Here is a 14,028-nt window from a genome sequence, read left to right as displayed (position 1 = left end):
TGGTGCCATGGGACAGATAGGGGCAACCCATTTTGTACCTGTGTGTCATCCATATCGGCTAGCAACCTGTAACAAGGTGTAGTCACAGTGATGTAACAGTTTATGGTGTAAATTGAACACTAAAAGAGTTAATAAATTTTAACACTGTACAAAAACAATCACTGTACTTTGTAGAGTGTTAAACTTAACACTGATTGGTGTGGACCATATAAACACTGCAGTGTTAATTTAAGTCTGCACATATGCTTTCTGTACATGGCAAATATGCCAGTGTTAAATTAACACTGCATGGTGTTTATATGGGTTCACACCATTCAGTGTTACCTGTAACACTTTACAGTGTGTAGTGAGTGTTGTTTTTACACCGTTAATATTAACTCAGGGGGTGGCATGGTGGTGCAGTGGTCAGCAGTGTTGCCTCACACCTCTGGGACCCAGGTTCGAGTCTCCGCCTGGGTCACGTGTGTGGAGTTTGCATGTTCTCTCCATGTCATCGTGGGGTTTCCTCCAGGTACTCTGGTTTCCCCCCACAGTCCAAAAACATGCTGAGGCTAATTGGACTAGCTAAATTGCCCATAGGAGTGCATGTGTGAGTGAATGGTGAGTGAGTGTGCCCTGCTATGGGCTGGTCCCCCATCCTGGGTTGTTCCCTGCCTCGTGCCCATTGATTCCAGGATAGGCTCCGGACCCCCTGCGACCCAATAGGATAAGTGGTTTGGAAAATGGATGGATGGATGGATATTAACTCATATAGTGTTCGATTTACACAAAAGGGTAAGTCAATGAGTCTCCACCTCCACACATCTGCCCCATTTTAATATGCGCACAAGAAGTCATGAGGATCAGAAGAGCCGTCCCACATTTACCCACCATCATGAGAAAGACTCCAAAGAGGACCTTAGAGCTTTTTCGTAGTTTGCATTGACGTTTCGATGGCTTAGTTCTGACTGATCTTGATGAGTAGGGAGCTGTGGTTTTTTTCTTGATATGCAGTTTTATAACATAAACTCTTTAATAACAATTCAACTCTTGGAGGTGTACAGGACACTTCTCTAAAGTGGTGTATATTTTAGTGGTTTGGGGGTGTTTTTGAGTACCAGCCCTGCTCTTGTATGATAACAAACTAGGCAGTACTGATAAATAATTATCCAAAAAATCCTAAACTTTCTGTAAGGTATGGCCACCAGCCATGCCCAGAGCGTACAGGTGCCACGCCCACTTCAATCAGACAGCTGTATCTCAGGCCTGCCTCAGCCAATCATCACCAAACTTCAATATGTCCTGTAGGACGGTAGTGGGAAAGGGCCCTCCAAATTTGGTGCCGACAGGTCAAACGGGGGCGCTACAGCAATGTAACATGTGTCTCAAACCTGCAAAACCAGTGAAACTGACATTTATCTCATTTCTGTGACATAATACTGGTCAAAATCCTTTGTACTGCAAGTTCTGTGAGTCATGCCAAATCAAGATATATGTATTGTTTAATGACAGCCATTTGCATTCCCTTGTGATATTTAAAAACTGAATAAATTGACATAATCCTATAACTCCAACAATCTGCACCCCAACTAGGTGATTCTGGTATCAAGTCAATCAGGATGCTGCCTTCATGGATGATTCATAAACAATACTTGATCTGTCTGTATAATATGGCCACCAGCCACACCCAACCTGCACCATTTCCATGCCCATTTCAATAAAACAGATAAATCTCAGGCATGCTTTATCCAATCCTCACAAAATTTGGTCCACTAATGTAGCACTAGACCACAGAATGACTCTCCAACTTAGTTGCCGATTGGTCAAACTGGGGTGCTATGGCCACTGTTCATATGTGTCTACGACCCAACTTAACTGAGAAGGCTTAAAAGTAATGAATAGCGTTTATCAAATTGAGCGCAGGCTCCACCTGCTGGCCAAACCATTTCCATTCTCATTTCAATTAAACAGCTAAATCTCAGGCATGCTTCATCCGATCCGCACAAAATTTGATCCACTAATTTAGCACTGGCCCCCAGACAGACCCTCCAACTTTGGTGCCGATTGGTCAAACGGGGGCGCTACGGCCACTATCCATATACGTCTAAGACACACCTTAGCAAATTCAGCTGAAATGTCATTATTTCCTATAAAACCTTCAAAAAATTGTTACCTTTCCCTTCATCTGACTCCAGATTTTTAATTGCCTGTCACTTTCCTGCCATTTCACTCATTATCATTATTATCATTATCATCAGACTTCTTTTATAACATAGGCAGTGTGTACTGCAGATTTCAGTACACTGTTTCATAAATGCTATTCCACCTTTTCAGGCCTTCTCATGTCTTATAGATCAGCTTACAAAAAAGAAAAGCATGATATTACTGCTGGTGTAAGCAGTATTCCCTCAAATAAGCAGTTGTTATAAATATTTAAGACAGCTTATATTCACACAGGTACTATAAACTAAGCTTAACCTGCAAGATCTACACCTACCACGTTAGGTAGGCAGGTGCCAATTTCTACATCGTACTACATCTGACAGAACCCACACATTCTTTTGGGCTCAGGCACTCCACCAGAGGGTTCTGCATTCTGTCCGACATCTACTGACCTGTTACGCCTACACTAAAACCATCTCCATCCTAATTTCTACCTACTACTCAGACTATCTCACCCAAACCAGTCCTGTTTTGTCCTACATCTACTGACCTGTCAGACCTACAATTAACAATCTCCATCCTGTTACGAGACTATGCAGTTCTGTCTGACTCTTTACTATCCTCGCTGCTCGTGTCAGTCAGTCCTCCTGCTCTCTGCCGTTCTTCCTCTATTGTCCTACCTGTCCGAACGTCTTACGCTTTGGACCCTTCAGTCACTGCCTGCAGTTACTAGTTTTAATTTGTATTTACAGTGATTTTTGTAACTGTAGATCAAACAGTTCAGCTGTGTACTGTTGATAAATTAACTGTAAATTTTTAGCTTTGTTAAATCTTTAATGACAGATTATTTTCTCTTCAATATCAGAAGCTCTACAACAGCGCTACAAGTGGCCTGGGTTATAAATGAAGTAAAGTTAAGTTAAAGTTAAAGATAGACGGTTGCCATGGGCTAATTAGCCTGTCCTTTTCAAGTACATTTCAGGTGACTTAGTTTGGAAATTTTTATTTCTGCTTCTTGTAATTTGCTTATAGAATCTAATGTGTGCTACCAAAGTGCTTTGGTTTGTTTACATCTCTGCATATTCATTTTTTGGTTTCACAGCTATGTGTCCTGTTAAATGATTATTATATATGTTTACATTAATTATATTCAATTGTAAGTAGTAAAGTGAATATATTATTTTAATTTACCAGAGAATGCAGTTTAATTATGTCACTCAGTTATGCTTTTGGCACTGCTAAACCGGGACATCAATCAGATACAATAAAAAGCCTTTATCCTGGTAGGATTTACAATATATAGACATAAATATATAAAATGGGCACATACTGGGGAAAGGAAAAGCCCCCCCACGCATCAGGGTTACACTTTACTGGTTCATTTTAGTCAGAGAGAAAACCTGTCATTTTGCATGTTTGTTCACCTTGCTGAACCCCGTTATTATTATTATTATTTGTCTAACATATATTTCAGAGTAAAAAAGGATTATACAAGTTAAAAAGCAGAGTTACCATGAAGAACCAGCAACATGCGTGATACAGTAAAAATGATTTCTCCAGCACACAGTAAGCTATCCCAGCATGCACAGTGATACTGAGCAGTTTATATAAAGCCCAAACCCTGGACAGAGGGGTTCAGTGAATGAGGAGGTGAATCTGTGCAGGAGGGTCAGTCCTTCAGGGGAAACTCTGTAGAAGGACAGAGCACCAGCCCCCCAGTCCAGATACACTCCTACTCTGTGGGAGCCTGAAGGCTCTATGGTTATGACAGTCTGTTTATTATTGTGCAGGACAGAGTAACTGTGAGGATCACAGATCAGAATCCATGACTTGTCATTGGCTCCAAGTGCACAGTCAGTACTCTGTCCTTTCCTCCTTATTCCTTTATAAGTCACTCCTATCCAGGCTCCAGCTCCACCCCACTCAGCCTCCCAATAGCACCGACCAGTCAGACTCTCTCTGCACAGAACTTGGTAACAGCGGTCAAATCTCTCTGGATGATCAGGATATGGCTCCTTTGTCCCCCATGTCGCCTTCCTGTTCCCCTCTGACAGAGACAGGCGTCTGTGTGCTGTCTTGAGGTTCAGTATCAGCTGGCAGGAGTCTGTAGGCAGGAGGAAGAGCCACTAATACCATCAGGCAGAGCAGTGTTTTAGTCTGTACTTTATTTTTCTGTACAACACAAAACAGCACAGCTTCCCCTGAGGAAACGGGAATTCAGGTCCAGACAGCCCCAGAGTTAAGAACCCCCGACTGATGGACAGCTCATACTTACCAACAGACTGCCGTACAGCGTCTTGTGTCAAAAATGCATACGCTACTTTGTGAAACTTGTGAAAACATTGAGTGGTAGTTTGTTTTTTTGTTTTTTTTAAGTGTTTTTGGTGATGTTTGTTTTGTTTTTATCTTTTGAATGTTGTTCTAAATGACACACATAAACTCACCTAAACACAAACATGGAAATCCATCTACACACAGTGCAAAAAGCCACACTCATCACAACAACTGTGTGAATACAACCATAACATAGTATTCATGGTATTATTAATAAAAACATGCAAACACACTTACATTTCTGTAGGCCTGGTCTGGTCCTGCACTCTCCACCGTGATCCACACTACAGGAGAAGCAGAATGACATAGTACTGCTGTATCCATGTATTTATTGGTGCCTCTAATTCACATACATGCATAAGTATCTGTAAGGTGTCAGACAAACACTCTGTACTCACTTCAGCTTCTCCAGTTTACAGCTGGGATCCTCCAGTACAGCAGAGAGCAGCTTCACTCCTGAGTCTCCTGGGTGATTGTAGCTCAGGTCCAGCTCTCTCAGGTGTGAGGGGTTTGACCTCAGAGCTGAAGCCAGGGAAGAACAGCCTTCTTCTGTGACTCTACAGCCTGACAGCCTGCAGAGAGACAGACAAAAACACTCTGATAAATAAGATCACCTCACCATTACAAGTATACGTTTTAATATAAATGCAACTTCTTCCAGTAATTACAGTTTACAGTGTGGAATACCCAATAATACTGACCTCAGAGTCTCCAGTTTACAGTGCAAATCCCCCAGTCCAGCAGAGAGCAGCTTCACTCCTGAATCCTGCAGGTCATTGTCACTCAGGTCCAGCTCTCTCAGGGGTGAGGAGTTTAATCTGAGAGCTGAAGCCAGTGACTCACAGCATTTCTCTGTGAGATTACAGCTGTTCAGCCTGAAACAGGAGCCGAGTTATTATTCACACACAGACCAGAATATATTACATGGACAAAAGTATTGGGACACCTGGTCATTACACCTACAGGAGCTTTTATGACATCCCATCCTAAATCCAGAGGCATCAATATGGAGTTGGTTCCCCCTGTGCAGCTGCCACTTTTCAGGAAAGTCTTTCTCACAAGATTCTGGAGTATCTGTGGGACTTTGCCCGTTCATTCAGAAGAGCATTTATGAGGTCTGGCACTGACGCTGGATGTGAAGGCCTGGCTCATAATCTCTGGCACAGTGCAGTCAGACAGGAAACATCCTTCTGGCATCTGCCAAACCCAGACTCATGCATCAGACTGCCATCACTCCACAGAACACATTCGCACTGCTTCAGAGTCTAGTGGCAGCGTGCTTTACAGCTGTCCATCCAGTGCTTGGCATTATGCTTAGTGATGTGAGGCTTGCATGCAGCTACTCGACCATGGAAGCCCATTGCATGAAGCTCACGGTGCACAGTCTTTGCTCCAGAGGAAGTCTGTAGCTCTGCAGTTATTGATTCAGCAGAGTATTGGTGACTTTCATGCACTATGTGCCTCGGCATTCAGCAACCCTGCTCTCTTACTTTACATGGTCTGCCACTTCATGGAATCAGTGATATTCAGCTAAGTAAGAAATCCAGCTGTGTGACACAGGCCCCATTCTTTGATTTCAGGATACCCCAAGTTTAAACACTAGCCGCAGAAACACCAATCCTTTCAGATTTCATATTTGTTTAAAAGAAATATTTATAAATAGTAATACTTCATTCATTCTCATGGAATTGTCTTTTTGCCTATCCCATCTCGTTCTTCATAAAAGACAAAGGCAGGTGAGAGGAAGTGAGAGGTTACGGCACAGGGTCAGCCAGCATCCAGCGCTCCTGCAGTGACTGGCATTAAGGGCCTAAGGATAATTTCAATTTCTGAGTAGTTTTCCCAGTATTAAGGCAAACTAGAACATTCTGGCTTTTGCTGGTTCATTCCACAAAGGATGGTCATGGAAAATCTGCATTTTTTTAATGACATCGATACCTTCAGTCTATATAAGATCTGGGATCCAAATAAATCCAGCCTGGTTATTAATCCAAGAGGTGGAAATTAATGTTATATTTATATAGTTTCATTATTTACTTAAAACAGTGTTAATCTATTACTGCCAGACTAGATCTGTTGTCACATCCAAAGCCAGGGGCACCTGAGGCCAGCAGAGGGCGCCAGTGAGCAGCCAGAGACAGCAGCCTTCTGCAAGCTCCCAGCTCTGAGCTCCATCACCTGGACACACCTGCTGACAGTAACACTCACACACCATGTTTGTGGGGCTGGTGTGTGGCTCAATAGGCTAAGCCTCTGTGCCTGTGGTCAGATGATCGGTGTTTTGAGGCTCAGCAGAACAGTCACATGTCTGTGGGCCCTTGAGCAAGGCCCATAACTCCCAGTTCCAAGGCTGCTGGATGTCAGGTGACCCTGTGCTGTGACCCCTAAGCTTGCTCTCACCTGTAACTGTGTCTCTCATGGAGAATGAGAAGAGAAGCATTCCAATGCACCTGTTCTTGTGCAAATAAAGGATCATTTCATTAAAAAACCCTACAGATAAACAGTCCTCTTTGTTTCTATAACAGGTTAGGATGCATAATGGAAGGTAATGCAAATTGAAACTTTTTGTTTTTTTAACTAAATTACTACCCTCAATCATTCTAAAATCTGGGTTCCAGATTATCAAGCCTAGTTTTTAACCCATGAGGAGGAATATACTGTATATTTTACTTATTTTAAACTGTTTAAAATGTTAATGCATAAGTGTCAAGCAAGATACATTTCCACATCCTCACTTACAGTGCTGTCCTAGATGTCTTGACCACAGGCAGCAGCCTCCAATGCTCCTTATCTGATCTGATGAATTTCTTCAGATCAAACACATCCAGCTTCTCAGCTGACATCAGTAAGACAAAGGCCAAAGCTGAATACTGAGCAGGTGAGAGATCTTCTGCTGAAAGACTTCCTGAATTCAGGTATTCTTGTACTTCCACTACTAGAGAATTGTCACCCAATTCAGTCAGACAGTGGAACAGGTTGATGGTCCTTTCTGGAGATAAATTCTCCTGTATTTTCTCCTTGATATATTGGGCTGTTTCCTTACTGGTATGTGAGCTGATTCTTGTCGGCCCCAGTAGCCTTTGTAACAGAGTCTTACTGGAGTCTGTTGAGAGGCCCAGGAGGAAGCGGAGGTAGAGGTCCAAGTGTCCATTCTTGCTCTTTAATGCCTGATCCACTGCAGTCTCCAGCAGGTCAGCTGATGAGTTTGACAGAAACACATATAAAGCAGCGAGATACTCCTGGATGCTCAGATGCACAAAGCAGTACACCTTCTCCTGGTACAACCCATACTCCTCTTTAAAGACTTCTGTGCACACTCCAGAGTAAACTGAAGTTTCAGCGACATCAATGCCATTCTCTGTCAGATCTTGCTCATAAAAAATTAGATTGCTTTTCTCAAGGCTATCAAAAGCCAGTTTACCAAGTTTTAAAAGGAATTCCTTTCCAGATTTATTAAACTCACTTTCATGGTTTTTCATCCATCTCACCACCAATTTCCTAAACCAACTTGTCCAACTCAGGTTTGCGGAGGTCGGTAGCCTATACTTGTCATTTTTTAAACTTGTCTGAAAGATCAGGAAGTGTGTGTACATTTCAGTCAGATTCCTTGGAATTTCTCCACTGTCAGTCTCACTAAAAAGCCTCTCAAGGACAGTGGCTGAAATCCAGCAGAACACAGGTATGTGGCACATGATGAAGAGGCTCCTTGATGATTTCACATGTGTGATAATCCTGCTGGCCAGGCTCTGATCACTAAATCTCTTCTGGAAATACTCCTCCTTCTGTGCATCACTGAACCCTCGTATCTCTGTCACCCGGTGGACACACTCAGGAGGTATCTGATTGGCTGCTGCTGGCCGGGAGGTTATCCAGAGGAGAGCGGATGGGAGCAGATTCCCCTTAATGAGGTTAGTCAACAGCACATCCAGTGACGTTTTCTTTGTTACATCAAACCAGCTGTCAATCTTCTGAAAATCCAGAGGAAGGCGACACTCATCCAGGCCATCAAAGATTAATAAGATTTTGTACCTAAACAGCTCAGCAGATTCAACTGATTTCAGATCTGGGACAAAGTGGTGAAGCAGTTCAATCAGACTGTATTCACCCTTAATCAAATTCAGGTCCCGGAAAGGAAGAGCAAATATGAAGTGAACATCCTGGTTTGCTTTTCCTTCTGCCCAGTCGAGAATAAATTTCTGCACAGAGACTGTTTTCCCGATACCTGCCACCCCTTTAGTGAGTACAGTTCTGATAGGTGTCACACGCCAACATAAGGGTTTAAATATATCATTGCACTTGACTGTAGTATCTTCTGTTCGCCTTTTCTTGGATGTTGTTTCAATCTGTCTCACTTCATGTTCATCATTGACTGCTCCAGTCCCACCTTCAGTTATGTAGAGTTCTGTGTAAATCTCACTGAGAAGTGTTGGCTGTCCTTCCTTAGCTTTCCCTTCAAATACACACTCAAATGTTTTCAGTCGGGTACGTTTGATTCTGCGCTGACATTGTGACAGAAGATGCCCTGAATTGAAATGAGAGGTAAATGCAAAAAACCTTTTTTTTTTTCCCACTCACACAAGCAAATCTAAATCAAATTAAATGATAAACCGAAATTTAAAACACTTTTTGTCATATAATATTTTTTTCTGTGGCACACAGAATGAGATACAGCTCTTACTCTTCTCCAGCATGTCAGCGAGATCATTTTGCTCCATGGTCTTCAAGATGCAGAGTGTGATCTTCAGAGCTCCCTCTCTACCACAGGTCTTCTGCATCTGACCATCACAGTCCAGGTCATTGTCCTCCTCCAGCTGAGGCTCAGAGCATTCTGGGTAATTCTGATCTAGGTACCTCGTGATCTTCTTCAGCTCATCTTTCAGGAACCTTACAGCATTTTCCTCTAGTGACTAAAATACATCATCACAGTTAATTATTGCTACTTGCAGCAAACCTTTCCATAGTTCTATTTATGAATTATAGGTTTGAATATCTTTCCTTTAATATGATTAGTTTCTTATTGCACAGTTGTATAAAATGTAAGCCAACTCACACAACACTTCAGAAAACATCTCAGGAATAAATGCAAACCTTCAATATGGATGATAAACCCGATTTATCATGTAGATCTGAACTGCAATCTTCCATTTGGTCTCTGTGAATTAGGCAGAAATATGAAGACCTCAAATCATCTAAATAGTCTCTATTAAAATGCTCTTGCTGCCGACAAAGAATTGGAAAAGATGTAAGTTATTTGCCCCATAGTTTGAATGTGCCTGTATGCCTTTAGACTGAGTGTTTTAAGCAGTGTCTCTTTAAATGTACATTTACCTTTGATCTCTAGGAAAAGGTCCCTCTCTGAAGTTGAGTGCCTTTACCATTGACGCGTCACTCTTCATGGAAACACAGCTGGGTACAGGGGAGTCTGCTCTCTTCACCAGGACACTGTGGGCAGCGAGAGGAAACAAACCCTCATGGTATAAATATAATTCATACAATGGGGACGACATCACACTACTGTTTAGCCTTCTGCTCTGCCTTCATGTACTTTGATATGGTATGAAGCTCTTCATGTAAACAGACTTATTTACAGTCAGCTTTTAAGGAAATTGTCTCACCTAAAATTTAGATATATGAAACTTTTAGTATGACCGTTAAAAACCTCCACAACTAGACTTGACTGATGTTCCTTTTTACCTGTTTATATATGTTTTTGTTTGTTTGTTTAGTTTTGTTATGTGGCCATTTTGTATAGGAGGGATGGTCTGTTACTCGCCTCTAGTATAAAAGAACTGGCTGATTGTGGAAGAAGACGGTGAAGACAGAAGATGGCGAGGTCTTTTTATTAAGCTACACATATTAAAGTGCTGCCCACTGACCAGCCCTAGCTAGGAGCCCAGTTTACTTTTATGTTATGGCCTGACTATAGACCCAGAGAGACATGCATGCTAGTGGGCTGTAACACTGTTACCTCTCAGTCCCCTTTGTTTTACACTCCATAGGGGGGGTCAGTTCCGAAGCAGCTCCCTCCATTTTTTGCTGCAGTTACAGAGCAGATGATTCCTGCTGAGGCCTCTGTGAACATGAAAGAAACACATACAGAAAAATTCTGTTAAATGACAGTATTATAATGAGGCTTTTCCTGTTGATCAATGCCAGTGGTGGCCTAATGGTTAGGGATGTGTGTTTGTGATTGGAAGGCTATTGGTTCAAATCACCACCAGCAAAGTACCACCAATGTAGCCTGAGTACGGTGCCATTCTCCAGGACTGCAGAGCTACTATCCAAAAGGTTTTCTGTACTACTTGGCTTCGGATGGGCCACACCGGTTCTCAGGTTAACGCCATCAAACCTGTTATACCTGAAATACCTGTTCCTGGTGTTTACCTGGGAATGTGTGGCTCATCAGAAGCCAGGCAGGACAGAGAACCTACTGAATAGCAGCTCTCCAGGACCGGAGCTGGAGACTTGTAGGCTAGAGGCTGGAACCCAGGTCCTTTGGTACGATAGCAGTTATCGGAAACTTTTATTATTATCATTAAAGAGATTAAAGAAACTTTCTTAAGCATTCACTATAAATTCGTATGTGTCTCTTAGGACTTCGGATATATACAGAGACCATATAATGGGTAGAATAAAGTGAAATTCTAGCTGCTCTTGTATGAGGCGCCAAGTATCAAGCGCTCATTTTCGTGCACAAAATACGTTCTGTGCCACAAAGACATTATTTAATGACGAAATCCAGTAATGTCTTGCTGTATTCTGTCACGCAGAAACACAAACTCCACTTACATTTCATGCACAGAATGGATATCAGCATCATCAGATACTTGTTAATTCTCGTAGTGTCCCACACTTCATGTTTAAGCAACACTGTATTTAAGGGGAACTCATAATTGTGCTTCAGTTATTAAATATAAGTCTATCTGAACGTGTTAATTCACTGAACATTCGACAAAATATGACATTTACTCCATGCACTTAGTTATAATGTATTGAACTACAATAAACGTCTAATTATGCTGAGCAGTATTAAATCCCAGTATGTGTGTAAAAGAATGCCGGATTAAAGGGGCAGCCACCCCACATGAAAATAATTTTAAAAAACGGAATATGGATTATTTTATTTTCGAAGATAAAGTATAAAATAGACACGGTGCGGTGTGGCCACCCCCCTTATATATAACTGGCCCCTGATGGCCAACAGAATCAAACTTTTTTGCCGTCATCACAGGTCAGACATTCTTATTTTATTATTAGTTGTATCTGTTGACTATAATCTTACCTTGCAATGCAAATATCTTTACATTATTCCAGAATCTTATTCGTGTTTCTTGCTGAACTGCCAGCTCTGGCTTTAAATCTTTCACTTTCATTTACAAACAGGTAATTATCAGCTTTGTACTGCAGTGGGGGTGTGGAGAGTACCTGCCCTCCGGTAAATGACGATGGAGCTGAATGTCTTCAGGAATGTCTTTTAAAGGATACTGAGACAGACGGGGGGAGGGGAATGTGGAATAGGAAGTGTGGGTGTTTAACACAGAGACCTTTTTCACTGGCAGCCGATTCGAGGTGGGGGATGCAGTGGCCCGTCACCGGTGAAGACAGTGAGGAGAGAGGGGGTAAATGTGTAGGACAGATGGGGCTCCGTGGTGTCGGTAAGACTGGCAGTGGGGCGGATCCTCTCCCTTCTCTGGAGGAGGACGGGGAGGCTGGTGTTGCCTCAGTCCTGGGAAGTAAGCGTCCTTTATGAAGTTGGAAGTTAGTGTGGATGTGTATGTGGCTGGGTGCTGATGAGGTTTTTAAATGAGAGCTGCGGCAACGTGTGCTCAGGGCGGGGAAGGAATTAGTATTTAGTGTTTAATGGTCATCATTGACACACCACCGTACAAAGTGGACAACAACAAAATGTGTTCTCTGCGTTTAACCCACATGTTACACAGGGGGCAGCTAATTCAGTACCCGGGAGCAGTGCTTGGGGGTGGTATGTTGCTCAGGGTACGTCAGTGGGGCCTTGCTGGTTGGGGTTTCGATCCTGGAATCTTTCAGTTACGAGTGTGTGGCCCTAATCATCAAGCCACCACAGAGTAACCGCAGAGTTACGGAAATCACTTACAAAGATTTCATATTGACCCTTTTCTTTATAATAAACACATGAAGATCCTGTTTTAATGGGGTGTGTGTTGTTTTTAATTCCTGTGTTTTTATTTTAGAATGTTTTTCAATATTCCAGATACATTTTTATATTGTAGCCGAGAATAAACGGATGCAGCAAGTGCTGTCGCCTGTATCACTGCCTGAAATAAACGGATGCAACATGTGCTGTCGCCTGTATCACTGCCTGAAATGAACGGATGCAGCACGTGCTGTCGCCTGTATCACTGCCTGAAATGAACGGATGCAGCACGTGCTGTCGCCTGTATCACTGCGTGAAATGAACGGATGCAGCACGTGCTGTCGCCTGTATCACTGCCTGAAATAAACGGATTCAGCATGTGCTGTCGCCTGTATCACTGCCTGAAATGAACGGATGCAGCACATGCTGTCGCCTGTATCACTGCCTGAAATGAACGGATGCAGCACGTGCTGTCGCCTGTATCACTGCCTGAAATGAACGGATGCAGCACGTGCTGTCGCCTGTATCACTGCCTGAAATGAACGGATTCAGCACGTGCTGTCGCCTGTATCACTGCCTGAAATAAACGGATTCAGCACGTGCTGTCGCCTGTATCACTGCCTGAAATAAACGGACGCAGCACGTGCTGTCGCCTGTATCACTGCATGAAATAAACAGATGCAGCACGTGCTGTCGCCTGTATCACTGCCTGAAATAAACGTATGCAGCACGTGCTGTCGCCTGTATCACTGCCTGAAATAAACGGATGCAGCACGTGTTGTCGCCTGTATCACTGCCTGAAATAAACGGATGCAGCACGTGCTGTCGCCTGTATCACTGCCTGAAATAAACGGATGCAGTACGTGCTGTCGCCTGTATCACTGCCTGAAATAAACGGATGCAGTACGTGCTGTCGCCTGTATCACTGCCTGAAATAAACGGATGCAGCAAGTGCTGTCGCCTGTATCACTGCCTGAAATAAACGGATGCAGCACGTGCTGTCGCCTGTATCACTGCCTGAAATAAACGGGAGCAGCACGTGCTGTCGCCTGTATCACTGCCTGAAATAAACGGATGCAGCACGTGCTGTCGCCTGTATCACTGCCTGAAATAAACGGATGCAGCACGTGCTGTCGCCTGTATCACTGCCTGAAATAATCGGATTCAGCACGTGCTGTCGACTGTATCACTGCCTGAAATAAACGGATGCAGCACGTGCTGTCGCCTGAATCATTGCCTGAAATAAACGGATGCAGCATGTGCTGTCGCCTGTATCACTGCCTGAAATAAACGGATGCAGCACGTGCTGTCGCCTGTATCACTGCCTGAAATAAATGGATGCAGCACGTGCTGTCGCCCGTATCATTGCCTGAAATAAACGGATGCAGCACGTGCTGTCACCTGTATCACTGCCTGAAATAATCGGATTCAGCACGTGC

At 43.2% G+C, this 14,028-nt stretch overlaps 2 protein-coding genes across 3 annotated transcripts in view; one reads left to right on the top strand and one right to left on the bottom strand.

The window, feature by feature from the left end:
- The window catches only part of LOC125721930 (protein NLRC5-like), a gene marked incomplete at its 3' end in the record, with an annotated part of 510,329 nt that overhangs the window by 76,093 nt on the left and 420,208 nt on the right, over window positions 1-14,028 (top strand). The gene's annotated exons all lie outside the window — the stretch shown is intronic.
- On the bottom strand, window positions 3,403-11,893 carry LOC125721936 (NLR family CARD domain-containing protein 3-like). 2 transcript variants are annotated; one of them, XM_048998153.1, is made up of 10 exons: window positions 11,759-11,893; window positions 10,445-10,548; window positions 9,805-9,918; window positions 9,565-9,628; window positions 9,155-9,383; window positions 7,216-8,998; window positions 5,178-5,351; window positions 4,875-5,048; window positions 4,714-4,760; window positions 3,403-4,246 (listed from the first exon to the last, which is right to left on the bottom strand). In XM_048998153.1, exons 2-10 carry the CDS (start codon window positions 10,504-10,506, stop codon window positions 3,714-3,716), a joined length of 3,180 nt encoding a protein of 1,059 aa, XP_048854110.1. In that variant the 5' UTR covers window positions 10,507-10,548; window positions 11,759-11,893; the 3' UTR covers window positions 3,403-3,713. The 2 variants fall into 2 exon arrangements, with proteins under 2 accessions (XP_048854110.1, XP_048854111.1); XM_048998154.1 differs by lacking the exons at window positions 9,565-9,628; window positions 10,445-10,548; window positions 11,759-11,893 and having other exon boundaries at window positions 9,805-9,881.

The sequence above is a fragment of the Brienomyrus brachyistius genome, unplaced genomic scaffold (genome assembly GCF_023856365.1).
Source record: "Brienomyrus brachyistius isolate T26 unplaced genomic scaffold, BBRACH_0.4 scaffold36, whole genome shotgun sequence".
Taxonomy (NCBI): Eukaryota; Metazoa; Chordata; class Actinopteri; order Osteoglossiformes; family Mormyridae; genus Brienomyrus; species Brienomyrus brachyistius.
The sequence above is the reverse complement of the archived record's forward strand: the minus strand, read 5'-3'. Positions and strand labels throughout refer to the sequence as shown.